At 52.8% G+C, this 27,473-nt stretch overlaps 7 protein-coding genes across 7 annotated transcripts; 2 read left to right on the top strand and 5 right to left on the bottom strand.

Annotated features, from left to right (window-relative positions):
* Positions 1 to 362: 362 nt before the first annotated feature.
* A1O1_04330 (uncharacterized protein) lies at positions 363 to 1,766 on the bottom strand (the record flags this gene model as incomplete). The annotated part of the gene is made up of 4 exons (XM_007725224.1): positions 363 to 709; positions 882 to 1,062; positions 1,135 to 1,658; positions 1,733 to 1,766. The coding sequence occupies 4 exons, from the start codon at positions 1,764 to 1,766 to the stop codon at positions 363 to 365; spliced, it is 1,086 nt and encodes a 361-aa protein (XP_007723414.1).
* Positions 1,767 to 11,478: 9,712 nt separating this feature from the next.
* On the bottom strand, positions 11,479 to 13,862 carry A1O1_04329 (ATP-dependent RNA helicase dbp2; the record flags this gene model as incomplete). Its single annotated transcript, XM_007725223.1, has 5 exons — positions 11,479 to 11,699; positions 11,760 to 11,888; positions 12,391 to 12,498; positions 12,555 to 13,657; positions 13,810 to 13,862. The coding sequence occupies 5 exons, from the start codon at positions 13,860 to 13,862 to the stop codon at positions 11,479 to 11,481; spliced, it is 1,614 nt and encodes a 537-aa protein (XP_007723413.1).
* Positions 13,863 to 14,367: 505 nt separating this feature from the next.
* Positions 14,368 to 16,605, bottom strand: A1O1_04328 (uncharacterized protein; the record flags this gene model as incomplete). Its single annotated transcript, XM_007725222.1, has 1 exon — positions 14,368 to 16,605. One exon carries the CDS (start codon positions 16,603 to 16,605, stop codon positions 14,368 to 14,370), a length of 2,238 nt encoding a protein of 745 aa, XP_007723412.1.
* An 816-nt stretch (positions 16,606 to 17,421) lies between these two features.
* On the bottom strand, positions 17,422 to 17,865 carry A1O1_04327 (uncharacterized protein; the record flags this gene model as incomplete). The annotated part of the gene is made up of 1 exon (XM_007725221.1): positions 17,422 to 17,865. The coding sequence occupies one exon, from the start codon at positions 17,863 to 17,865 to the stop codon at positions 17,422 to 17,424; it is 444 nt and encodes a 147-aa protein (XP_007723411.1).
* Positions 17,866 to 18,561: 696 nt separating this feature from the next.
* A1O1_04326 (uncharacterized protein) lies at positions 18,562 to 20,010 on the top strand (the record flags this gene model as incomplete). Its single annotated transcript, XM_007725220.1, has 1 exon — positions 18,562 to 20,010. The coding sequence occupies one exon, from the start codon at positions 18,562 to 18,564 to the stop codon at positions 20,008 to 20,010; it is 1,449 nt and encodes a 482-aa protein (XP_007723410.1).
* A 1,283-nt stretch (positions 20,011 to 21,293) lies between these two features.
* A1O1_04325 (chitin synthase 1) lies at positions 21,294 to 24,732 on the bottom strand (the record flags this gene model as incomplete). Its single annotated transcript, XM_007725219.1, has 2 exons — positions 21,294 to 22,573; positions 22,623 to 24,732. The coding sequence occupies 2 exons, from the start codon at positions 24,730 to 24,732 to the stop codon at positions 21,294 to 21,296; spliced, it is 3,390 nt and encodes a 1,129-aa protein (XP_007723409.1).
* A 1,102-nt stretch (positions 24,733 to 25,834) lies between these two features.
* Positions 25,835 to 26,902, top strand: A1O1_04324 (uncharacterized protein; the record flags this gene model as incomplete). The annotated part of the gene is made up of 1 exon (XM_007725218.1): positions 25,835 to 26,902. One exon carries the CDS (start codon positions 25,835 to 25,837, stop codon positions 26,900 to 26,902), a length of 1,068 nt encoding a protein of 355 aa, XP_007723408.1.
* Between the last annotated feature and the right edge of the window lie 571 nt (positions 26,903 to 27,473).

Here is a 27,473-nt window from a genome sequence, read left to right as displayed (position 1 = left end):
ATCCTCCACTCCGGCCCGGTGTCCCATACCATTCAAAGACCGCATGCTGTCGGTTGATCGTAACGTTCATCACGTGGAAGCGTGGAAGTGCAAGGCCGTTACTGGTGAGACCAGCCATAAGAAAGGAAGAAAATCCACGCGCAAAACAAGAAAACAAAAGAGTCATCAACTGTGCACAGGCATCCTCCAGCTGCTTTTAGCACGAACTCCGGTCGGCAATGTCCCTCAAAAATTTTGTGGTTCTCCGATGTGCGCGCCTATTACCTCCTCCACTCCCACCTTGGGTATCTTGTGAATGTGTGGTACCACCCCAATGCGTGAGATATGGGAAGTAGTCACACAGGAAGGGCTGTGCTGCGTGTCTAGTACTGTCGTTGCTGATAGACTTGACCCTGTTGGGCGTAGGGCGAGTTGGGGTAATTGGCGTAGGTGCCCATCTGCCCATTTCCTTGAGGGTAGACCATGCCGGCTTGTGGTTGCCCGTATTGACCTTGAGCGTGGCCGTCTGCGGATTGATAGCCAATGGGCGGCAGCGACGGTCGGCCGCCATTCTGTTGATAGCCTTGTGCTGGCACCTGGTGCGCATCTGTGGGCTGCCCGTCGACCTGGCTGGCTTGTGCTGCTGCTCTCTGTCGCTCTTCCTCAGCCTTGCGTGCGTTCTCTTCTTCCTTTTTGCGCGCCTTCCATTCCTTTCGGATCTCTTTAAATTCTGCACCACAAGTTAGCCAAGTGACCAGAGGAGTTGTACAAAAGATCGCGCTAGGCAAGCCTAAGATGCGCCACCAAGGCCTAGCACAGATGCACGTTACACGGGCGGCATGGAGATCGATCCAGTGCCAAAAGAAACATGATGCGAGAGTTGGGTTGTAAAAGGACCTCACCTTCAGGGGTTCGCTTTGTGCCATGCGACTGCATGGTGACATGCGCATTCAAGTGGTTTAATGTCCCATAAGCTTTTTCGCAGCCATTCCAACCACATTTGTACATTCTTTCAATCTCTTCGTATCTTCGACGCGGTCGCTTGTGCTGCTGCGCACCGGGGATGGGGACGAAAGAGTAGACCTACACGAGAGATGTGTCAGCTGGCCGTTCTGATCGGAGGGTTGGCTGAATCGAGAAGACGAGGGATCATACTTGACCGGTTCGCGAAGCCGTGGTGGCCTGAGGCGGTCCTTGAACACCGGGTCCCGGGTGCGGGTATGGGCCAGGCATGCCGTGCTGAGGAGGGTAGCCGGCCCATTGCTCGTGCGGCGGTCGTTGCTGCATGTAAGGAGGGTGCTGAGGCTGATAGGCATGCTGCATGTCTTGCCCTTGCGGGTATGGCGAGTATGGAGGGTAGGTCGGGCTTGCTTGCGAAATCGAGGGATCTATAGGAACGTCCGAGTTAGACCTCACATCGGTGGAATGTGCAGTTGGATGGCCATTGGGCACTCCATCTGGCAGGGACTTTGACGGACTTGTTGGTTGTGCCATGGTTCCTACAGCGCCTGGATGGTGAGGCGCGTGAGAGTATTGGCTGTATCGCAGATGGTCCGATGGAAACCCTGATGACCGCGCCGACGAGGGCGTGAGACCGTAGTCCGACTGCGGGGTGTTGTTGGTCGAGAGGTTTGCTGAACGCGGGTCTTGCGTGGCGTAGGTCGCAACAGACGATTGATCTAAGGATACGAGAGTTTCTTAGAGCTTGCTCGGTGAAGACGACCTGCTTGTCTGTGATGATGTCGTTGCTAACCTGACTGCGCGTATTCTGGTACACCCCTGTCCATCAAAAGGTGTTCCCGAGTGCTTCCCAAGTCCAGGAACGCGCTTCAATGGATGAGGCAGTGGTTGGGAGGACTTCAAGTGGTACTGGCGTGGTGACCCGAGTGAGAGGTAGTGGATGACAGCAGTCAGCACAGGCAGTCTCTCTAGTAGGCCGCGAGCTCGGCAGCGGGCGACGATACGACTGAAGCAATGCTTAGATCGAGAACCGGCGTATTCTTTATTTTGAAGGCTGCCCAGGCGAGGGATCCAAGTCACCAGTCAACCCAACGGCAGCAGCGGGTGGAGCAGGATGCTAACGACTCAGAATAGGTCGGCACCGGCAAGCGTCTTTGGCACGAGGATGGACACGAGATCGGCCGGCGCCCAGGTAGGTGAACAGAGAGTGCCGGGTTGATTGTGAACAGGGGGAGGAATCGCTCTAACCGATGGGGCAAAGTCCGCTCGAAAAGTGAGGTTTAGCACTGTTCTTGATGGACTAGTCGCAGACGCTTGGACTGGACCAAAAGCAACCGTTACTTCCTCGAGATGGCGCGAGGTCCAGGACTAATAAAGAGTAGAAACGAAAGATTGGAGCCCAGGGAGGGGCGGGAGCTTTGCCTTCGGTCGTCGGATCCCCGTTTTCTGTCGCAACAAGTGGCCGACTGTGTTGCCTTTTGGGTTATTATTGCGTCGTGTTCTGCGCACACTCCACCAGGGTCGCGGTCCCAGGTTGATGTGACCAGCAGTTTTTCAGACTTCCCGCACCGATACCAGACTCGACAAGGGCCTGCCTTCCTCGACCTGCGCGATCACAGATGCAGAAGGGTCACTGCTAGCTAGCAGTGGAACCAGGTGGCAGTCGGTCAGACTTGTGTCTTCACCACCCACAGCCAATAATATATGCTTTGTTGATGGAGAAGGGCGTATCCTTGACACCTTTGTGCCTTGTCTGCCCGAGTTGTAGGACGGTGCTGGCGACTCCACCGTGTTGTGAGTGGACACACTAGTGAGCCGGCGGGCAGATGATCCAAATCGGACAAGGAAAGAGACTTTGCAACTTTAAGGTGGAGCGATGTCGAGAATGGTGATAGCGTACTGTTCGGAGGAGTGACTAGTAATGGCGCGACGGGCGGCAGCTAACAGGGTGTAGTCTGCTCAGGAGGTCCCACGCCCACCAGAGGCTCGGTAAACGTCGCGGATGATCTTTTCCTTCTTTTCTGCCGTCCTTTGACGTCCTTATGTAAACGCGCACAGAAGCGTGACAGAGTAGCTGCTACGGAGAGGCGATGGCGATATGAGGAATGTGAGGTCAAAGTAAGGTGAATCTGCGGGTTGATTCTTTTGCGGATTGCTACTTGCGACTCTGCCCGGGTTGGAGGGAGGTTTCGAGAGGCGGAAGCACTGCGTGAGAGTGGGACAAAGGTACAAGTAGAAGCGAGAAGCGAGATGTGCAGTCCTGTGCTCTGACACTCTGACGGGAAAGCGTGCGCAGGAGTGAATCATGCACCCAAGGGTGGGAAAGAAGATTTTGGCTCGAGAGCTGATTTGCCACTGGAGGGATGGAGGAGAGTGGAAGATGGCTGGGTTGATTTGACCGGGGCCGGGGGTGAGGTTGGCCAGTTGCCGCAGCCTGCCAGTCGTTGGCTTTGAAGAAGGTTGGAGAGCTCCACGGCTTGTGTGGAAGAATTGCCAGAAAGCCGTGGTGGGGTATCCTTCTACTTAGTAGTATTTGACAAGGGTCAAGGTACGAGAAGGATGGGTCGAGGGTCGAAGCGGTTGTGTGAGGTGGAGCGAGATGAGGTATGCAGAGATTGCCTCTACCACTGTGTATCTCTTTTTTGTGAAGAGCGTGCGTTTCGGAGATGTGGTTGCGATGTGCCTGCGCGTGCGGTGTTGTGTGGTGTTGGAGGTAGAGAGAGAGGGACCGAGGGAAGAAAAGGCTCACCCGGCAGTGATTTGCTGGAGGGGCCGTAAGGTGCCAGTGGCTGACACTGCGCCGCCGGAGCAAGTGACAGAGACGCAATAATCCCGGTGACTGATAATCGGAGAACGAGGTTCAATATGCGATCACAGTCAAAACATTGATCAGCTTGGCCTGATAGCAACCATGATTCCACTCCCCTGGGATCAACCACCAACCACCGACAATCAAAGGGATCGCTCTAGCTCTACGAACGTTACCGCTACCCTTTCCCATGCATCTGCAGGTTGCAGCAGGATGCATTACACTGGCAGCGAGTCGCCGATGAACTGCGCAGGCGGCGGTCGGCGGTCGGCAGTCCCTAGTAGCTCACTGCACTCCTGGCCATGCCTGTCGCCAGGTAGCTTTAGCACCACATTATTATTAGTTAAACCGCAGGGCAGTGGGAACGTCGAAAGGGAGGTGCGCCTACTAGTGGCACATGGCCGCTAGGCTGCTGCTGTCTAGGCTCCTCTTGGCCCTTATCACCCCCACGAGTGAGCGAGACGTGACTGACTCGCGAGGCCCACTACTAATTACCTACGTAGTTAGTACGACAGGGTCGCTGTCCTGCGGTGCCGCCGCGCTTCATAACACTTTCTACAACATCTGCACAACTTCACAGGCTGCGCCTGCGTCCACGCGTGCAAGTCAGCCGCCATCAATCAAGGCCAGGGTGTTTCCAGAGTCCTTTCATGAGTACCGCAACTCCATGCTTCATGTAACTGCAACCATCCAAGTACGCCACACAACGCCGGCCAGCACATGAAGCTCCCAGTACCGCTGGAATATTGAGAATAGAACAACGAAGCTCTGCTCCCATGACTCGGGGGCATCAATCATACCAGACCTCGTCTCGAATTTCGACACCCCATCAAAGTCCGGATGGGACCCTTCTACTATTGGACCCGTCTGTCATCCCCCGTCAACCCTGTTTGCCGTCGGCTTCGTCGCGTTGCAAGAAGGGCAGCATGACTCGTGAAGCCTGCAGTTGCCTGGATTCTCACACCACCTTCATGTCGGGATCTTCGAATCATCCTCGAACCAAAATCCACCGGCTAACAGGCCCGTACTTTGACAATGCTACCTAGAGCAGATACACTCTCTGTATCCGGCCCAAGGAGTGTTCCCGGGTTGCTTTGCCTCGAATTGCGCAGAATTCGAGTTACCAAGACGAGGCACCGATGCATGACGGTGGTTCATCAGATAATGCCACGCCGATATAAGAGACAGTCGTTCCTCTTGTGACAGGAAGGTCAAAACGCACAGTAGTGTTATGGAGCAAATAGTGGCCCTCTCCAGGGGTTCCACGAGAACGACACGCCAATTATGTCTAGGTCTCTTTTCCCCAGGGTCACGGTCGACAAGCCAATCAATGATTCTGATCCTGCTACTCGAATTGTTTCTAGTGCCAGTCACCGTCGAAGGCTCTCTAACCCATCTTGTCCCAGCCTCATGCGTGAAGACCGCCTGCAAAAGAGGCTGCAGTCAATCAAGAGAGTGGATCGACAGGCCCAAAAATGGTGCAATATGCCAATGACATCTGAGCCTCTAAAGTTTTGTTCGACAAATGCGTGGGACCAGCTTTGGAGAGTTTCTCACCCACAACCTTCGGAACAAAGCCGCAAAGCAACTTCCCGTGGCAGTAGGGATTAAAGTCTGCTAGCGACTCTCGAGGACCAATCGTGGCTTGGGGCGAGGTGTTCTCCGTGGGAGAGGTGACGAAAAACTAAGCCTCGACTGCCCTTTGAAAAGTGCACGAGGCTCTGGGCTATGTCTGTCCTTTCAGTCCCAGATACCTGTTGATCAGATGCGCCTTGTCAATCTTGATTCATCACCAGGAAGGGATGGATTCAACACTGGTTTGCAATGCTGACGAACCATCCCGTCAATGATCTATAGGTACTGCGCATTATTCCTCATAGGAAGAGTATGCGAGTTTCGGACGAGTTGTGCGACAACTTGTCACATGGTCGTACAAGTCGTCGGGACGACAAGATGTATCTCGCTGGTACGAAAGAGGAATATCCCGAGTGAAAGACAATTCTACTCGAGCTGCCTTGGTCGCCAATTTTCCAGCATCTATATCTGCGTCCTCTGTCAAGAAGCGCGACTGTTGCGTCCATGCCAGCGTCGAGGGAGCCCCGAGCCCACAACATAAGACGTCGTCACTGACTGCCATGCTACGGTCCCTCAGGTGCAACAGGTGAGTCTTCGTGGGGGAAGGTGGACTGTCGACTCGAAATAGTCGACCTTGCCAGTCTAATAATGTATGCGCTTCAGACTGCAAGAACTGGTGATCAGCTGCTCTACAATCTACCCCGGTCTGAACCCAGATTGCACACCAACGGTAGGACAACTACCTCTAGAGGAAACCCATCTTTGCAACAGTCAACGCCGTGTACGTACTCCAAAAACAACTCGCAGACACAGGAGACTGCCACTCAGGGAGCATGCGAGTCCTTCACTTTTTGGAAATCACAAGGCCATGATGAATCCTGTGGAGGTATTGCCTGCCGTATCGGTAAGGACCTCCTGCATAGGTATCCAATCACAAACATCACGTCTCATTGACGCCTTGCTAGACCAAATTTGATGCGTCCCGTTCTACACCAAAGAATACCTAGCTACTTGGACAATCTCAATCAAAGGTAACTCCTCGGGGTGCGGACTGAAGTAGTCAAGTGGACTCTACAACGTCTGTACCAACATTACAGAGTAAAGTCCATTGCCAACTCAACCTTGCCATCACAACCACACCAGGAGTCCAAGACTGCAAATAGAGGCTGCTGCTACTTAAGCGACGTCGGTATATACACCGGAAACAGACAGTCGGTACGTCGATCCGCTTTCCTCCGGTGAGGATGTCGACCGGAGACCGGAGCAAACGACGGATAACCCTCATATGCTAAGTTCAAGCAAGAACCTGGCCGTCCACACATGGAGACTTGACCCAGTCAAATCGTAGGCCGCAATCTACAGTGCGAATTGCGGGAGTGTCTCAATCTCGTATCTGTCGAGGCTTCTGATTTGTCTGTGACACACCGGTTCACAAAAGCCGCTGTTGATTATTGGATGTCCTGGTGGGCCCTTGATACATGCTCACGCCTCGCCCTTCAGAGTTCGGACGAACACAGAGCACGTTGCTCTAAGAAGTAGCCTGCCACTCACAGCTTCAAAGGCTCCATGCAATTGGAAACTTTCATCAGGAGGATAGGAGAACCACAACCTCGGTTCGCATATAAATTAACCGGGGCGCTGGAGTTTGACAGCTGGGAAGAAAGATAGGTGTCGGCGACCGATGCCGCGCCTAAAACCAACTGATCGATGGCGCCTCCGTATCACTTTTACTATTCTTGTCAGAGATACAGACACGAGGAAATGGGTCGCTGCACTGTGTGTACCGCTCTTGTTCTACGCGCCTAGCATAGAGCGTCAGTCAACGCATCGCTCACTGTCGCCGCCATCCTTCAAGAGTTGAGAGGAGCAATACATGTGGCGTGCTCGCCCTGTGCAGACATAAATGAGGGTCTGTCCCCCTGTCATGTCCATTGATGTGGATGCGAAGGGGCAGCAGGAATAATGAAGAAGAGCAGGCCCAAGCTCTGGGATTTTGGATTCGATCCACGCACCCTCTTTCGACGGTCCCAAGCTTCAGATATCCCTCTCCATTTCACAACCTATCTAGGAAATTGAGGTGGTCGCCATCTACGTACGTATGTATGAGCCTACCAGAGTTTCCGTCGCAGATCCACCGACGCGTCCAAGATCCAGTCCTGGGGACCCAGGATCCCACCGACAACGCAGTCATGATTTTCTTACGGAGTTTACGTAGGCTCTGTCGTGTCATGCAGTCCCTTGGAAAGCTGATGCTGCTCTGTGCCACGGGCTGATTGAGGCGGCCACGATTCCGCCCTGCCATTTCGTCGTTCTCCACCATCCCGGCCTGCAGATGGAACGCAATCTTATTGCTATATTCAGGGATGTCCCGCCCACTAGGATTGCCATGCAGTAGACATGGCCGGCTAGAAGCGGTTTAGCCAGCGACAAGGCTCAATTGTCTCCTGCCGACCTCGAGAAGAAGTGAGCGATTGGCCACCTCGAGATAGGACAGGGCTCCATCCCGGCAAGACAATCGTTCGATCATAACTTGTCCAGTACGTCGTCAACGCTTGGCCAACAAAGCCCCTGGCTGTCTTGTTAGAGATCGATGATCAGAGGTATACGAAGTCGTCCCTTGGAAAAGGATCGCTAACATCAACATCATTGACTGCAGCATGACTATGTCTTAGAAGGCTCCAGTTCCTGTCGGTGGCTCCTCGAGCGGTAATAAGCTGTTGGCCCACAATATTGTCGTATGCTAATGCGTCTCGCAATATTGCTGTTACAGAAGGTCAAATCATACCACTCACAGCACTCCCCTCTCTGGGGCAATATCGGCTCGAAACGGAATGTTAGTGGAGACGGCAAGATGATGTCCTCGCCCAAACATTAGCACCCTGGAACTTGCCAGGTTGGTGAAGCTAAACGAGGAGTGCTTGGGCTCATCCAAGCTCGGAAAAGCACCTGCCGTCCGTTTCAACTGCTTCTAATCAGAAAAATAGATTGGGAGCTGACTTGTTCGGGGCAAAGAACTAATCATGCGCGCCAACGTCTTGTTCGTCGCACGGGCACATCGGGTCCGGCCGCGAAAGCCTGCGCTGCTAAATAACTATGATCAGCTTTCGACTTGTTTACACAGTACATCGTCGATGGGACATGCAAGGCAGGGCCCAGCCACCACAACCACAAACATAGCTGTCCTATGAGATTCAAGACACAGAAAGGATCCCACCTGACTCGACTTCAGAAGCAGTAATGTTGATAACATGCCGACGGGGAATATCTTCCGCTGTTATCATTCGTCCGATACTCACGAATCCCAAACGACAGCCTTCGACTTGGTCTCTTGTATGCCGGCTGATTGACCGCGGTCGTCTGAGCAGGCCAAAAACAGGCAATGTGTACGCACGCCGAATCTCTGCGGAATTTGTTCTGTCCAAAGTAGATTGGGGGCTACATCTGCTCAGCACGATCCTGCAGCAGAAAACGCTGTCATTCCGCGCGGCTTGAATTAATCAAGCAGCTGATCAGACCACTGGCATCTGTGAGTGAGGGTGTAGAGCGTTCTGAATGAGATGACAGACAACACACGTCAGGCCTCGCCTCCTAAGAAAAGGAGTCAATCACCCTGACAGAGTGAGTACATTGGGGATCATGTCAGGCTTTACCAGGTAGGTTTCATGGTCATCCCCTTTTTCGAGGCTGACGAGTGAACTCTCTCCTGCGTCTGCATCATGAACACGACTTCCTATTTCTTTTGTGGCATTTCTACACTACACAGAGTGAAGACGGGCACATATTTTTGACTTATCTGTATGGGCCGCCAACGGATAGATACTACATACACATCAGAGCCAAACCCGGACGGAGCGTGTGTCTTGCTGAGTGGTTCGTGGATCGCTCTGACTCGGACCGGTGTTTCCACGCCAATCTTCTCATCATCCATGTCAGACACGTCCGGATCACCTTCGAAGCCAGCCTCGAGAAGAGCAGCGTGGAGGCGACAAGTGCTCACGAGGGGAGGTCAAATCCCTTCAAAATTGTCTCTAGGTGCTCAACGCGTGTATTCAGGTTACAGCACAGCTTTGAAGTCCGAGTCTCTTCCATTCCAACTATCTTATGTCTTCAGGATTGCGCTGTATCAAGGCAACTCTTCCTAGGTCAACGGTCGCGCAGTCCGCATCAGTCTCGTGTCCCGTGAATTGAGCAGTCACTGAACCCTTGCTGCGAAGCTCTGCCGGACTTGACAGGCGATGCTCGAACATGGTGTGAGCAAAGAAGAGGTGTTGTCCAGTTGTCTTTTCCTACATCGCTTGCAAGAAGAGCAAGACTCTGTGACTTATGCTTCTGTACGACAAGTTTCAAATACCCCAGTCCTGCTGTACTGCAAGGCAATGCCGCTTGTGCATGCATTGCCGTGTCTCGCCGCATCTTCTACTGAACACGAACTCCCCACAGAACATGCTTTGATCAGAGATAGAGCTGTCATTACGAAACTATACTCTGGGATTGTCTGTTTCGGCTTTCCATACGCATCGCCTCGATGATTGTGTCTCTTCCAATGCCCTCCATATCGAAATCCCACCGGTTGAACGCTCAACACTGTGCATGCTAGGCCTCTGAAGGAGAGCTTGTCCTTTCTGTCCGCACGCGGCACCTGGAGAGCGGCATTCGCAGGATGAGAGGAAGCCGCGAGATAATATGGGCCCGTGATCATCAACACCAGCGAGTGGGAGGAGACAGACGGTTTCTTGGAAGGGCGAGCAATCTACTTCCCAGTATAAGGTATCTCTGTGTCGCCTGATCCTGATCGAATGAATATGGTTGCTACCTCGTGACAAGTCATGAATGGACAGATGGACATGCTACTTTTCCATTCTACCCAGAACTACCCCAGGCTGCTGCAGCCACCGAAGCCAGCTCAGCGTAAACACGAGCTTCTAAGGGGCCGTATACGTCATAAACTGGAATATCAACCTCGATTCGCATGTGGGCATAGTGGAATAACGAAAAGAAAATAAACACATGATACAACACATAATATATGAACTACAAGATATCCATATCCCAGCATCCCCCAGACTACTCCGTCCACAGAGCGCATTAGAAAAAGAAAAAGGTCTTCATTAACTCTCGGAACGACTTTCTCGATATAAGTACCTAGTCTTTTGCCCCTTCTTAGACCTGTTTGGATATGGTTGAAGGTAGTGAGTGGGTTGGTCTTTTCCACTTCGCTCCCTCAGGTAGCCAAGATGATGGATTGTGATTGTCGGAGAAATATTCAATTTAGAAACAAGTTTATTCTGGAAAGCCAGAGGCCATCCTACTACCTTTTTATGCTTCTTCTCTTTAGATAGATCACTCCGAGGAGAAAACCCTATCAACCGATAGTAAATAACATCCAGCTCTTTCTTTCTTTCTGCCGCATGCAAGAAATGACTATGAGCCGCATGGTAGACCACTCAGCCTTGCGCCTTGCCCCCTTGCCCAGCGTGCACATTAACACACATGCCAAAACAACAGTCGAGCAGGGTGCGGGTGCTCTCCTACACATCAATAAGGAATCTCGTATACACGTGCAGGAAACAGCTTGGTCAAGCTGGTCATCGACATATGGCAAGTCGCAGCTGCCTACAGAAGTTGACGTTGTAAATCAAACCATCGGTCCACCGTCTGTGGTAGTCTGGAGGCAGCCTCTTCGACCGCGTCAGCGTCAACAACATCTCTGGTGATGGCTTGGGAGGACAGCGGAGGTATCAGACTGGTTAAACATTTCAATGGCGCTACTACACACAACTCGGGTATTCTCTATCTCTATCTTCTTTTCTGCAATGCTCGTGTTGTTGCTGATGCCATTGGACATACCTCAAAAGGCGACTCTGGCATCGATGCCAGGTCTTAAAGTCTGGCATAGTATGAAACCCTCAATCCGGTATCGTACCAACTGTACAAGATAAAAACCCATGCAGCCATCGCGAAAAAGACCACTGATCCTGCTTGATCAACACAATCTGTCTAGCTGCCAAATGCACCATGACGCCTTGACCCGGCAATGAAATGTCGCCCGTGGTCTGTTTATTCCATGTTTCGAAAATGAGGAAGGATGTGCGTGCGGGCGTGATCAAACCTGCAAGAAGAGATCACTCGACCATCCCGTGGGCGTTCGATCGCTTTTACCAGCGGCTGCGGCCAAGGGGAGCAGCATTGGAAGATGAACCACCGTCGCCGCGACCACCGCCGCCACCGCCACGGCCTCCACGATAACCGCCACGACCACCATATCCGCGGCCGCCACCACCGCCGCCGCCGTAGCGAGCCATCTCGGCAAGACGAGGGTCAATGTTCTGCTTGGACTCCTGCAGAATCTGGAGCAGATCACGGGCTTGTTTGGCATCTGTAATTCTTGTTAGAAGTCTGATTAAAAAGAGTCGGACCAATGGGGGATGACACTTACTGTCAGTGGTGAACAGCGTAATGGCGGTTCCTTTCTTTCCTGCTCGTCCCGTTCTGCCGATACGATGGACATAGTCTTCAGAGTTGTTGGGATAGTCATAGTTGAAGACGTGAGTAATGTCTCGAACATCTTGAAGGATAGGTTAGCAAAACACAGCCACACGGTAAATCTTACGAGGCGTCGGGGACCATATGTGGTCGTGTGAGCGAGATGCACATCACTCTCTCTTTTTTGAAACTCGGAGCATCATCCGTTTGGGATGGCCAATGTCCATGTCCGGGAATCGGCAATCGTCTACGGCCCTTGGAAAAGGAGATCCTGGATTTGCAGCTTGATTTGGTCAAGGTCAAGGTCAAGATGAGTGTTTCCACCACCTACTCGTTCTTACGGAGCAGACGTGAAAGTCAAAATGCTGGATCCTGGCAAACTGCAAAATCAAATGATCCAAGATTTCCGAAACAAGGACCTGGGAGAACATAGAGCCTGGGACAAGTTACGCAAGGTCGAGTCGACGCGTAACGAGCGAAGAGAGCGCGCACCATATCACACGACGGCAATGGTAAGAAATGCATGGAAGATCATGCACAAGTGGAAAGGGGGAGGGGGAGGGGGGGTCGTTTCGTGTTCATACCGATACCACGGGATGCGACATCCGTAGCAACCATGACTGGGCTCTTGCCAGTCTTGAATTCATTCAGAACCCAATCACGCTCGTTTTGCTGTTTGTCACCGTGAATTGCTGTTGGCATTCGTTAGCTTTGGGTACAGAAGATACAGGATCAGGGACTTGCTTACAGAGCGCGGGCCAACCATCTTGTCGAAGGAATCGAGTAATCTCGTCAGCGACACGTTTCGTTCCTGTGAAGATGAGGATTTTGTTGTTGCGGTCTTCCATGATCTGCTCAAGATGCTTCACCATGCGGTCTCTCTTCTCGAATTCCGAAACAACTTCGACGATTTGAGTGATCCGGTGGTTGGCAGACAGATCCATGGAGCCAACGTTGACCTGGACAAAGTCCTGAAGGAAATCAGAAGCCAATTGTCGAACCTCTTTGGGCCATGTTGCAGACCACATGCAGGTTTGTCGGTCGGGACGAATCTGGCCAATGATCTTGCGAATCTGCGGTTCAAAACCCATGTCAAGCATGCGATCGGCTTCATCGAGAACAAGGTATGTAACGCGACGCAGGTTGGTTTTGCCGGACTCGAGCATGTCGATGAGACGACCGGGAGTGGCGATGCACACTTCCACGCCCCTAGCGAGGTCACGGATCTGGCCACCCTTGGGAACGCCCCCGTACACACACGTATTTCGGATACGAGAGGACTTTCCGAACTTGGTCATCTCTTGTTGAATCTGGACAGCGAGCTCTCGAGTGGGCGCCAAGACAAGCACAATGGGGCCATCACCTGGTGCAAGAAGCGGTTGGGCGTTGATGTGGACAATGGCGGGAAGACAGTAACTGAGGGTCTTGCCGGATCCCGTCTCGGCGATACCAACCATATCACGACCAGAGAGCGCCATAGGCCAGCCTTGGGACTGGATTGCGGTTGGGTGCGTGAAGCCTTGAGCCTTGACCTCAGAGATGACATAAGAAGGGAATCCAGCCTCGTCGAAGGTCTCCACGGGGCGGGGGACATTTTTGCCTTGGATTGTGATCTCGTGTTTCTTGCGGAATTCGTCGACTTCGCGCTGCGACCGGGCAGTAACTGCGGGATCCTCCTTGTAGAATGATTTTTCGAACTTGGGCATAGCGGCAAGATCCCAGTGCTGCGTCTTCAGTCCAGCGCCCAGGTTGTTCATCTTGTCACCGCCACCAGCAGAATATCCGTTCGAGCCTCCATAGCCACCGTTGGAGTAGCCGTTGGAGTAACCGCCACCACCGCCGCCGCCGTATCTATGAATCCATGTTAGCAATGTGTTTGTGAAGCGTTAGGCTGAGTTGCCGAGTTCGAACACGACCCGCATCGCTCGCAGCACTGAGTGCGTGAACGGAGGGTAGCGCTTGATGGAAGAAGGGAGAGAGATCTTATGCAGGATACCACATACCCGTTGGAGTGACCGCCGTCTCTTGACGAACCGTAACCACCGCCGTAAGACATGATGGAATCAGGTCGTGATTTTTTGACGAGAGATGAGTATGTCGGGGACTGCAGACGAGGGCAATAAAGCGTCTCAAAAATGTCGCAGAGGGATCTAAAGGGAGAGGAGAAGTTGAAGTGATGAGAGGAAGTGCAATGTGCAGAGAAAAAGAAGTGAGGTTGAAGGGTTTGTTATGTAGTAAGGTAGGCAAGAAGGGGCGAAGAGAAATTTTGGAATCAGGGACAGAAAGAGGCACCCTGAGGCACTAGGCGATAAGCGCTGGCCCTGCTGGGAAACTTTGCCGAGGAAGAATTTTCTAGACGCTTGGCAAAGCTTGGTTTATAATCGTGGTCACGTGAATATCGCAAATATATGTTACGGTGAATCGATGAGCCACGCAACGAAGTTTTCTATCTGAATAAGGAGAGGCGTCTAAATTCAGTTGAGATACCATGGTTGGTAGCCCTCTCTCGGTCTGCATCGCCCACCTTGCGAGAGTCCACGTATGGCTTCCACGGGTCTCCATCATTGGAGCTGGGCATTACCCCCCATCCCCCAGATATCGGGCATGTCAAAATCAAACAAGGTATCTGAGAAGACATTGAAATGCCCCGCCATTGGTGCAAAGGGATCAAGCTCAGGCACGACTTGTGCAGGAACGGGCTGACCACTCAACCCCATGAGGGTACTTGCAGTGCTCATTGCTGCATCCTCGAGGCCGCTGCCGGAAGCCAGCGGGGTTGGAGGCGTCTGCTGTTCCATCATATAGTCGTGAAGTTTGACCACCCGGTCGGCAGTCTCCTGTGCACGCTCTTCTGCTGGTTTCGCCGGCCACATCTTGGCTTGAATCAATGCTAGTGCACTGCAGGTAAGCCAAAATGCATGGAACCCTTGTCCCAGACGTCGGAGGCGAACCTCCATGATATCAACAGCCTGTTCGATCAAAGTCACCGGCATGTTTTTGTCTTGCATGAGATCTTCGGTTGATGCCGTGCAGAGGACGATGTCATGGCAGAGCGCGAGACTCGCCCGCAACAGGTCGCTGCGGAGGCCACTAAAGGTCAGGGTACTGGTAGGGCGCATGTCCTTGTACTTCTTTAGAGTTGTCAATGCTGCACCGCGACAGGCAACCCGTGAGTAAAAGTGTCGCGTCTGTCCTTTGGCTTGTGCTGCAAATGGCTGGTGGATCAGGAGAAGGAGTTCATAGAGTAGTAATTCCGACAGATCGCACGACATCGCCTTTGCCGCAGGGTCGGTCCATCGAGGCAGAGCGTCGAGTATCTGCCGTAGTCTCTGATCGAGCTCGATGACGGAGTCGGTATCAAGAGGGGCCCGAATACTGTTGATCTTGGACAAGATTTCCAACCGCAGAGGCAAGTGCTGTTGAGCAAGGCAAAGGAATGAGGTGCGAGTGAAAGTTGTGACCGGTCGAGGATCAGGCATCTTCTCCGTGTTTTGGTCAAAATCCTCATCGTGGATGTTCAAAGGTGCCAGACAATCCCAGTCGAAAGGACCCAGGCTTGCTCCCATCCCACGATCGAGACTAGCTTGCACCTCCAGTTCAAGAATCGTAAACCATAACCTTCGGCGCATTTCCTGGTCGAAGACCGAGATCGATGTGCTCAGGTACGATGGTTCTCGATGCAGTCCGTTAGACATGGCCAGTCGTAGCAAATGACCAGCCACAGTCCACTCGCGTTTCACTTTAACGCAATTGAATTTTTTGGCAATGACGAGCAGCACCTGAACCTGATATATCTCGAGCGTCATGTGCTTCTGGCTTTGCAAATCGAGCCAGGTCTCGCAGACTTCGATCCATTTGATCGCAGTGCCGCGCCTGACCGAATTAGTGCCGAAAAATCCGGTTGGACCATCAGGCACGATGCAGTTGACACACGCGCACACAAGGAGCAGCTGAACCAAGAAATCGGATGAGGTGTCACTGGAGGACGCCCAGAACCCTTTGTATTTTTGAAAGAAAGTTGGTGCGTGGAGGACACGATATGTCGTCTCCATAGTCTCAAAGTATTCCTGTACACGAGCATCGGTGCTGGGCCGATCTGGGATCAACGATACTAGGGTCTCAGAGTCTGGCAACACAAAAGCCTGCCTGGTCTCTCGCCGATGACGCTTGAAGATCTCCCTTGTCTTTTTAAAGGTGGGCAGACGTTGGAGGATATCCTTGGTGAAGAAAGACAGTTCTTCAAACTGCAGAAGGAGGCTGGCGGCATGGCTTGGGCCGAAGTATTGCGTCTTGAAGCCCTTACCCCGAAGCAGGGCCCGATCGTGATTCTGCGGTGCGTCCTTATCCGGTGAATCTTCGTGAGCACCTACGCGTCTTGTACGAAGATGGGTTTCGGAAGACACAGGCCGTGAGCCTGCTACCTTCACATAGGTTTCGATGCTGGAGATCCTTTCCTGGAGTTCTTGCAAAGTCCTGGTGGGTGGTCGAGAAACAGGTGCCGGAGCCGGGGGGACGGACTTGTCTTCCTGTGGCCGGGGATTCTCATGCTGCCTTGAACGTTCATGCCATTCATTCGCTTCCTCGGCCCAAGAGTCGACTGACCCAGTTCTCTCAAGTTGTGGGCTTTCTTCCGATGGAGTTGGGAAGGCGGTGTTCTGCTGTGAGGTATAGGTGACATAGTCACAATTAATGCTTCCTTTCTGACATCGGACGCAGGTAGGGAAAGTCCGGTCACACTTGACCTTGCGCCGACGGCAAGCAACACAGGACAGAGCCAAGCGACGTCGTTTCTGACCCATGTCTGGGGATAGTAAATCAGGTGTGTGGCCGTATACTATGGCCGAGGCCGAGTCGAGACTATCGGCCGCAATCAGTCGGTACAGCAGCACCCTCAACCGGTTCCGGATTCGGCGGACTGTTTTGTTTCGCGCGACAAACAGCGGGTATTGGACCAGGCAATCAATTGTCTGAAGAGTAGCTCGCCGTTCAAAGTCCAAGTTGGCCCCCAGTGGCAAGTGCACGGCCGTACAGCCGATGGGTTCCAAGGAGATAGATATGGCTAGGAGCGAATACGCTTGGATGATGAGAAAAGCAGCTTTTTCTATCTTCCAGAGAAATTTCAGAAGTAGGCAGAACAGTTGAGTCTTGCGCTGATCTTGCGCTGTAGCGTCAGACGCGGGGGATTTCCTGAGAGGAAGTGGGACACGTCCGCCTTGAGACATCCCGCGGTGACTGACCGATGAGGCTGGAGAAGGGAATCTGGACTGAATCGGCCGAGGGAGGGGCTCGGCCGAATGATTATAACCGAGCTCCGATCTAAAGAGCAAGGCTGCGTTGCACGTGACGTGTCCACTACTGGATCATGTGACTCAGCGCCCTTTGCTCATCACGTGACCGCGCTTCTTATCGCAAGATCCCCTTCTAAGACATTTCCATATTCTATCTCAACCTCACTCACCACAGTACCTAAGGTATTTACTCATCCCATCGAGTCGTGTCGTCGAGACATACGCTTTTTCCGTCACATGGACATGCATTCTGGCCAATTTATGATCGATTCTACTGAGCACATCAATCTGATCTATCACACTAATTCCTACCCTTCACCGTCTGGCTCACACCCAACTCTGACCACCTCGTATCCCACCATGGCGCGGCGCGAAAAAGATGTCACCCTCTCGTGCTTGGATGTTCGGGTTGACTCTAGCCGGCTCAATCGGCTGCAGAGTCACCTTGCTTCCAAGCAGCCACGGATCGACTTCTCCTCGTGCAGACGGACGATTTGCCTCCAGGTCTTTCATGGCATATTGATTGACCTTTCTACCACATACAGTGTTAGCCTTGGCTCGGCGCGACAAAGTCCGCGGATCACATCGATAGTCCTCACCGGTAGGCCAACTATCAGCATAGTTGTGGCGACGGATACGTCCAGCGTGCAGTCCCTGTTTCTTGGATCGATACTTCAATCGATACTTCAATCTGAACAAGATCATTGCAGCCATCGCCAGGATGACAATCACACCAGCAACAATCCCTGTGGCTGCAGCACCATCGTCCATGTTGTCTTGGGGTGCAAATGCAGAGAGAGCTTTCAGTATTACGAAGTTCTGAGGAACGCTGGCTCCGAAGGATAGATTTATCCTGCCATGGAACACTGCCCTGCACAGTACCAAGTCGTCACAGTCTAAGGGATTACACCTGCCCTAAGGTTTGATCTTTTATACCGAACATGGATCTCTGTTCTGCGTCACCTCAAGGCAGAGAGTTAAGTTCACGGCACAAAGGAGATAAAGGACTATGCACAAAGTCCATTGAGCCAACTGTCAGTTTCCCTAACAATGCTACGACCTTGAAGAAAGGTGTCCATCACAAAGCACCACCTTGGGTGAGCCTAGGCCAATCAACCTCAATGGCAGGTATGTTGAATTCTGGACAATCACCGTTGTGCATCACACACCCAATACCCCTTTTCCCTTTTCCCTTCGCACAAGAACCAGATCCGCTTTGTGCATATGTCTTTCTCTGGAAACTGCTATGACTGTGGCATTGTGTGCAAGTCCTTCTGGCGGTCCGGAGAGCAAGGCATAAATACGAGTGAATCGACCCAACAAGTATTCCCTTTTCCATCCTTCGATCACAATCCTCGTTCGCCTTCGAAAGGGAACTCACCGGATCGTGGTATCAGCTTTCTTCCTAAGAATCGTTATTTCTCGGTCCCTTTGGCAGAAAGCAAATACCTCGATCAAACCTGACGAATGGCGGATACCCGGGAAGGATCAAACTCACCCTTATTCCCCCCTGGAGGCTGGCCCGCCGTCTTTGCGCAATTTGCCATCGACATCCCGAACTGGTATCATTCGGATAGATTGCATCCGGAGGACTCTTCCGACAACACCCCCCAATCTCTCACTGTATCTGGTGCTACTCAGTTGACCGAATCTCCGCTACCTCTTCCGCAGGCTGCTTCTCCGGAGGCAACTGTCGGCCTTGGTCTCGGTGATTTGGACAGCTGGGTCGGCGAGTCTACAGATTTCCTCGCTGCCGGCCAGGCGTCGCTCGAGTCGGCCAATCCCTCTCTTGAGAGTGAAGCCTCTACACTCAATGACTTCCTTGTGGAGGACTACATCGACCTCACACAATGTCCGGATGATGTTGGCCCTCTCAGTCCGCTGGAGGATTCTTCACTGTTTATGACTGCCGACACTTCCGAAGTCGCTGGTTATGGCTATGACTACGAAACCGATTTCGATTGGAACAACTTGGCAGACGAATTCGACCTGCCGGCCACGCGGACTCTGGCAGCAGAAATGGGTTATGAGTCGCAGTCGGAGCTGGATCGAGCCTTTGCCGACGTGGCAGCATTAGTCGACTTCGACCCTAACGTTGAAACCCCTGCTCTCATGGACATGTACATTCCAACTTCGCAGCGTGAACCTCAACCGTACCATCACCAAAAGTCATCAATGGCTGTTCCAACCTCATCCCTGGATGGCGCCGCTGACGGATTTGCAGAACCTAGCCTGGTTCCCGCGCCACTCTTTGCTCGTCGACGAGCCCCAAACATGACTACGGCTACGGGTGGCATTCTCGGCAACGCATCTCCAATGCATCTGGGTGGAGTAGCGGGCCTCTCGATCCCCCAACTCCCGCGACCAGCCTTCCAGCCAGTGCAGACGATGCCGAACGATGGCCAATTCACCTTCGCATACCCCGGTCCCGGCATGCAATCGGTCTACCCATCCATCCGTGATATCTTCAGCACACCCACTACAACTGCTACTCACGAAGCAGCTGTGACAGGTGCCGAGCGCAAGCGTGAGTCAAGCAATGATCCGGATCGTGAGGATCGGCGCAAGCGCGCAGCTCGGGACAGATCTGTTACACCATCTCCTCGCCCTCGCCCTCGCCCTGGCCCGTCCACTGCCACCGGCGTCTCGGGACACACCCGCGCACGCCATTCCAGTGCGGTGGCTTCAGCGAGCGAGGCCTCCTCACAGAATGGAACTTGGTATCGTATGACCCGTCGCGGTCGGACTGTGGGATACTTTCGCGAGTACCCGGCCCATGCCCAGCCCATACTGATGCACCCGCGACAAGCCAACAACGCTATCGTTGTCAGACTTCCATCCCCATCTCCTCCACCGTCAACTCTGTCGTCGCTGCGCCGTTCTGATCGTCTGCAACGACCGACTCGACGTTGGTGAAGTGATCAGGTAAGTGATCTACATGGCTGAATGTGTACTGACCATTGGTTTAGCAGGAACGCGGCACGGCAAGCCATATTGATCAGCTCCCGAGGCTGGCAGAACTGCAAGCCAGCATTCCGTCAACAGCCGAACAATCAACCCACCAGAGGTGGCTGATTTGTCCAAAGGTAAGCCAAACACTCCCCAAGGTAAGTGAGCCTCCCCCAGATGGATCTCTCCAAACTCTCCTACCATTCCCTTTTGCCCCTCCCTTTCTACCCCTGGGCGGCATCTCCTGTTCGTTCCATCAAAGGCTAGGACAAAGGTAAGGCAAGGAAAGAAAAAGAGGAGAAATATCACAAAACACACTGAAAACCATAAGGACAAGCTTGCGTGTCAAAAGTCCAAACAGTCCTTCAGTCCTGGCGTTTGAAGAACTTGTGCAAGCTTTTAACATGCAGCAGCACCGAAAAGAGCGGTGAGGACCGGTCTCAGTCTCTGTTACAAACAAGGTAAATGGTTTTTTATAGCATCAATGGTTTCCAATGTCCAAGGTATAAAATAGGTAATGAAAGAAACTCCATCAAAGCCCCAATGACTCGACAAGTAACGGGAATGATCCCTTTCTTCCCTTCTCTCTCTTCCCTTTCAGACTCCAATAACCCTTCAACAGTCTACATCTTAGGATAGTCAGTTCCTATGCTCAATACTCTACACCTTAGGATATCTGCCTACCTAATACAGTGATCGAAACAAGGTACGTGTAACGGGTCACAGAAACAACAGGATAAGATATACAGTAATACCACAAAATGACAAGTCCATACCCATCGCAGATAGAAGGAACAGCAGGTTCACTAGGTGGTTAATGGTCAATATCAACGTCAATATCAACGTGATCCAGGTGATCAATCATCATGAATTATCTAACAAGTCTCTTTTCGGGACATCCTGAACTCCATTGACCCAAACTCCTCCTATTCGCCATATTCATTCCTTTCATGGTCCAACCAGATTCCCAACGAATTGATGAAGACAGAGCAGAGGCAGCAACACCTGTAATGCCAAAGATCTTCTATCTCTCTCTCGTACTTAGTCATTAAACAACCAACATGCAGACATCATCCTCTCCAGCGAAGCAGAGTAGTACATAACCAGTACCAGTACCAGTACCAGTACCAGTACCAGTACCAGTACCAGTACCAGTACCAGGCCCACCATTTCCAGTTGTACCCCGATTCCAAGGATCGCTCATCTGAGATCCCAAGGGATGTCAATGTAAGGTAGGTAGTCAGTCATGATTACTTCCCACCCATCCACCTGAACTTCTCACTGATCTTACTCGTGACATCGCTCAAACTCATCCCGCTGCCACCAGTGATTCCCGTCTTTCCGGACTCGCTGAACGCACTTCCCAGCCCGGATCGATGACGACCCTTTTCATCTCCGCCGCCGAAGATGCGCTCGAATTTGGCCTGGATCCTGCCCTCGGCAATGGCGGAGACGATGTTGATGATCCCGAACGCGGAAGACCCGATCGCTCGGAACAGAGCCAGCGCCGCCACCGACCACAGGATGAAGGTCAGATAGTAGTTGGTTCCCAAGTGGCTGCCGACCGGGTAGGCTTCGGAGACGGCCATGGCGAGGATGGCGTTGCAGACCATGTACGAGGTCACCACGTACGTGCGGACGGATTTGTAGTAGTCCTCTTGCAGTTGGTTCTCGCTGACGGGCGGCTTGGGCACCTCGACCCGGTCGCGGAGGTTGCGGAGTGCGACGTCGTATGCCGAGTCGATGTCGAGCTGTTCCGAAGGCATTTCGACCTCAACCGTGTTGCCGGATCCAATAGCCCTGGCGGCGCCGAGATCGGTGTGCATGACGTTGTCGCCCTTGGTGCCCCAGGTCACGTCGTGGGTGTTGCAGAATGCATACACTTGCAGAGTGCAGATGTAGGATGGCAATAGGGCGAAATACTGTGCCGAGCTGGTGAACATGTGCCAGGGATCCAGGTACAAGAACGACATGAGGAAATACAGCCCGACGGTGCTGAGGGTGCTGACAATGAGGTTGGTGAAGATGTTGCTGCCCAGCTTGTAAGGGTTGTCGGGATTGGTGTTCTCCACCGAGTGCGCCGTGAGCTGTTTGACGACGATATACAGAGAGGCGAACGTGGTGTAGGCCATGATGATGGAGTAAGTGATCATAGTGCCGAGAAACAAATTCTTTGCGCCTTGTGGCCGATTTCCCAAACTCAGAATGAACTGGAGACATATTAACAGAACGCAGACATAGCGTAGGATGACGAAGATGTATTTTCCGATGTGATGACCGAACGGGTCGTTTTGAGGATCCGCCAATGAGCCGGCGATGAAGTAGAAGGTGAGATAAAAGTTGGCGAGCGAGAAAAAAGTGAAGAGGAGGGAGATGAATTGATAGACGAATTCGATATGCAACAGTATCTTGCGGGTCAAGGTGTGGTCGGTCCTCCAGATCTGCTTGAAGTGGACGAGGGAGTACACGGCGGCGAAAAAAGCACCGTTGAGCCAGCGTCGTCGTTGAGAAATGAACTCCGGTACAGCATCTACATTCTGTCAGCATACATCCTCTTTCCACGTTGCAGAGACTCTTACCTGGTACGTCAGTCTCGCCATAGGCGCTCTTGACGAACTTTAACACCCATTGTTCACCACGTTTGGCCACGAGCTCCCAGCAAAGAATTCGATCTTCGGCCAGATACATGTTGGCCGTGAAGACATCGGCATCACGGCCATGCAGTGTTTCTCCCTTAAAGTATTGGCTGAGAGGACCGTGGCCGCTGGGGTCGTTCTGCAAGGCATGATATCGATATGCTGAAAGCGCGCCCGGTAACACGGTGATATAACCAAACACCGACTCGAGTGGTTTGTCGAGGATGTTACTCATCTTGTACTCGAAGTTCTGTGAAGCCACCAGCGGATTGAGGAGGCCCATCCATCCCCTGCCTTTGTCGGCCTTGATCTCTCCGGCCGCTCCGGCGACATTGGAGTCTTGATCAAACGCTTTCCAGAGATGGTAAAGTGCCTTGGAGTCGGGTTTCGTGCCCACATCCAGAAGAATACACACGTTGGGCAGCAGAGCCCGCCCGAAAGCATTGAAGAACCAGCGATGGGAATTCAGCTTCTTCTTGTTCTGCTCCTTGAGACAGAAGATCATCTGGCATGGGACAATCCCCTTTTCTGCTCCCTTGAACTTCAGACCTTCGTCCAGCGAGACCTGAGTGGTGTATTCGTAGACGTGAGCAGTGACCTCTTTCTGGTTGACCATGTTCTTCGCTATGCCATCTTGGTAGACACCCATCGCCGCTAGCGCGTTCAGGGTCCGTGGATGGACCTTTTGTCTTCCATCCGCGATCACACAGACGACAATTTTCTGCCAGCCATCTTTGCCCCATGTTCGAGATTTTGTTCTCGAGCAGAAATGTGCTATATTTCTCATGACGCCGTGCATGGTCCTGGTAAATTCGATTTCGCCTTCGTTATACATGGTCACGCAGATGAAGAGCTCGGTCTCTCTCATTGTCGGCCCGATGTTTTGACGCAGCTTGTAACCTTTGACGACAAAATCATCCGGGTCACAGGTCACCGCAGTGTATCGCATGTGCGTGAACTCGCGTTCATCTCTTCGCGGCAGGAAGCTGTGTAGGATTGTGGGAATTTTGCATTCAAGGATGAGCTCTCCATTGATCAATCTGACCTCCTTCTTCGTCACTTGGGCTTCTCGCAGGCCTCTTCGATCTTGTCTTCCCTCCGGAGCTGGACCGTAAAAGTTCAACTTCTCATTTGTGATATCGTCGTCTTCCGTGAAGGTCGATTCCGTCATATACGAGTGGGCCGATTTCAAGCTTGCTCTGGGATCGTGATCAGGCACTACCGGATAGCCGTCGACGAACACGTCGTTCTCTGTCTCGGGATCGGGAATGGGGATGGTGGTTTCGGCAGCAGTAGGCTTTGCCGAGAACAATGGTGCCGGCGGCAAAGGTCTCCGTGGACTCCCGCCATATTGCGATGAGGGCGTGCCTGGTCGAGGACTGCCGTTGATATCGGGAGGTTCGTAGGTCACACTCGAAGGAGGAGGTCTTGTCCAGTCCGTCGATCCGCGAGAAGGTGTAGTGGGTCGAATCGGAGAGCGTGGATTGATGGTAGAAGGCGGTATTGACGGAGCCCGTCCAAGGCTTGACCCCGAACGCGAACTGAATGCCGTGGAAGCGGCCGGTCTGTGGTATCGGTCAGGAGAGACTCGACTGGAGGCGGGTAATCTGTATGAACGACTTCGGTCAGTCTTTGGGCTTTTCCTAAGGGTGACAGTAGCTTTGAGGGTAGGCGCGCGGCCAACAAAAGCGAGGGTCTCTCGACTGCGGTTGAGACTCTCTTCCGCCTCAGCTATCAACGATGATACCGGGGACTTTGCTGGAGAGCCTCGAGCGGGCGACTCGCTTGGAGAGTCACTCCACGTTACATGCGACACCTTTGGTGAACGAGGGCCGGGAACAGGTTTGCGCTTGGGGGGAGCATTGCCGTTGGGACTGGGAGCTTTCACGTACGATGATCTGTATTCGTCCTGGCCCAGCGGGAGCAGTCTCAGAGACGAGTGATTCCCAGGCAGGCTCATACTGTCGTCTTCGGCGGTGGGAGTGGTAACATACGAAGGAGGTCCGTCGGTATAGCCTGGACGTCCTCGAGTAGGGGAATGGGGTCCGTCCATAGTGAAGGAATTGGCGGCGGCCAGCTTTGTTTACTCGAGGGTGAAAGTTGGGATCAGACCAGAAGTTAATCCATGCGCAGAGTGATACAGATATAGACAGCCGGAGAACAAATGCACAGTCTGCCGTGTTTCACTCGGAGAATAAACGATCGAATAGAATTGGATTCGTGGTATGGAAACTTCCTTCGCAGCCGCATTGATGATGATACATTTGCGGGTTTTCCCAATGCGGAAACTGTCAACCTTCTGCCCCAGCAACCAACCAGCCTTGGCATTCAGCCTCGTCAGGTCTTGGATCTCAGCCTTGCTTCAGCCTTGCGAACCCCTTTCTTTCATGGCATGCTCTCAACTCCTTCACCACTCATACATACCCACAACCCTTGCCATGGCCAGTGTCAACAATGACCACATTGAAATCTCGACCTTGTTTGGTGTGAGCCAGTATACTGAAGACTCCTCTGCCTGCCATAATGACATGGCGGTCCCTACACACTTCTCTCCGCTTACTACGCAGCCGTACTCCATCGACCGCCTCGAAGCACCGTCGAATCATAACAATGGAAATGGACAAAGGTCAGACGCCAGCTAGGTCCAGGCGACAATGAACTGCCCGACTCCAAATGCCTATCACAATCGAGGCAGGCTCTCGAGCAGTCCTTTGATCACTTGCCTCGTCCGGATCCGGTCAAGACGAACAAAGGCGCTCGAATCCTCTTTGTACTTTCTTTGCTCTCCTTTGTCAAGAAGTCGGCCTGACAAACCCATTCATTACCATCGAGTGCCTTGTCCTCGCCTCCCCAACATCTTCCTTCTCTTCCATACCACGCGCAAAGTCCCTCTGGTAGGAGCCTTTCCACCCTTTGCGCCCACAATCCAGTCCCTTGCGAGACCATTACCATCACTTCTCGCCAGTATATACAAGAAAAGGCAAGCAGGTCTGCCTACATCTACATCTCCGCTAACACAGGGCCCCATCCAAAACTCTCTTCCCTGACCCCCGCAACAACTGCCCACTCTCCAAGACAAACTCACAGGAACAGGACCAGACTCGAATCCATACCCCCGAAACCCAGCCTCACCAAACTCCGCACAGCCAGCCAAAATGTGTCACGGAACGATCTTCCATTTCACGTGCGGCTGCACGCAAGAAGTGCCGAAGTACCTATGCGCACTGCCAACCGAAGAGTGCCGCAAGTCGCTACGGAACTCGCCCCGTCAGAACCTCGACGGTCCATGCCCCGACCATCGACGGTCCTTCGGCGTGTCCACACCCAGCCAGTACATCCACCCAGCATTTCGCAACGGACCAACACCATCAGCACCTCAATTCCAACCACAACCACAATCACGGCCACAGCAATCTACTGCCCAATCCACCGTCCAGCCTCCCCGAGGCAGCAATGTGGTGATGGCGAACCGACCCATGCGCACAACCAAGTCATCAGCATCTCCATCCTCCTATCCCGACCCAGACCGACGCCGAAAACGATCCACCGGCGGTCATGGTAGCAGCGCATATTCTCCAGCCAGGACCTCCGCCAATATGCGCAACCCAGCCCGCGATCTGCGCGACATGCCGGCCTTTATCGACGCTTCCACCACTTCTCCCAACAACCTGCGATTCCAAGCCCGCGGCAACGTACGCGACTTCCGCGAGATCCCGCATATCCCACAACTGCCCGCATCTCCTCCCCCAGCTCGGCGACGGAGAGGATCCACCCCGCTGTCCCCGATGGCCCATGATTCCGGGATCTCCAAGCAACGTCGTCCATCGCGCAATGGACGCCTCGTTTCGCCGTCTCCAGTCTTGCCGCTCTATAACGACTACAACGGCCGCGCCGCCAACACCACTTACTCGGAAGCGCAAAAGGCAGCCCACCTGCAACGACAACTCGAAGTCCGCCGCCGTCGTGAATTGTACGAGGAATGCGAGAAACTGCTGGCTTCGCGCCGCTACAACAAAGAAGAACTGCTCCGCCATCACTTGATCCAGCAACTCCCCGAACAGGAGCAGGAGTTGTTGTTCCACAGACACGAGGCGAAATTGCGAGCAAATGATCCCCAGGCACTGAGACCGCGCAAGAGGAGGGAACAGAGATATGATCGACATTCTCTTGAGCAGCAGCAGCAGCGCAAGAAGAAAGATCATCATAGATGCAGTGTCATGTAAGGTGAGTCGGGGTGAGTCGGGAGAACCAGCACCAGCACCAGCAATGCCAGTATGGTCGTTGTCGCCAGTTGTCAAAGGTAAGTGACGTCGTCCTTGGATCCCTTGTCCTACTTTGATTTTTGTTACAGCAGTGGACGTCCCCAGTGTTCGAGATAACTTCCTTTCCCTTCCCACATGTTTGAAGAGCTGCAAGATGGCTGCCGGGTGCATGGTAAGTGGCTGGTCTGAAACCATGCCCGTCTGTTTGTTAGGTCGATGTTCCAGGGATAGTTTGTAATATGTCCGTACTCGGTAATATAGAGACGTGTAGTGATCGCAGTTTGAAATGATCTCTTTCAATGAAATCTCGGGTATCTACGTGCTAGTTCGCACCTCTTCTCGCTTTTGCTATCCTCGACCTTCCAGAGAAGTGGCATTCACATTCCCCATTCATACACAATCCGTCAAAGTACGGCCATCTGTCATTATTTCCAGATCCGAGTTCGTCATCCAACTCCAGTCTTCCTGCTATGTGGGGTATCTCCAAGTAATCGGCAAACAAAGGAAAACCACCAGACGCTCCTAAGGCACA

The sequence above is a fragment of the Capronia coronata genome (genome assembly GCF_000585585.1).
Source record: "Capronia coronata CBS 617.96 chromosome Unknown acBCG-supercont1.3, whole genome shotgun sequence".
NCBI lineage: Eukaryota > Fungi > Ascomycota > Eurotiomycetes > Chaetothyriales > Herpotrichiellaceae > Capronia > Capronia coronata.
This window is presented reverse-complemented; position numbering and strand designations above follow the sequence as displayed.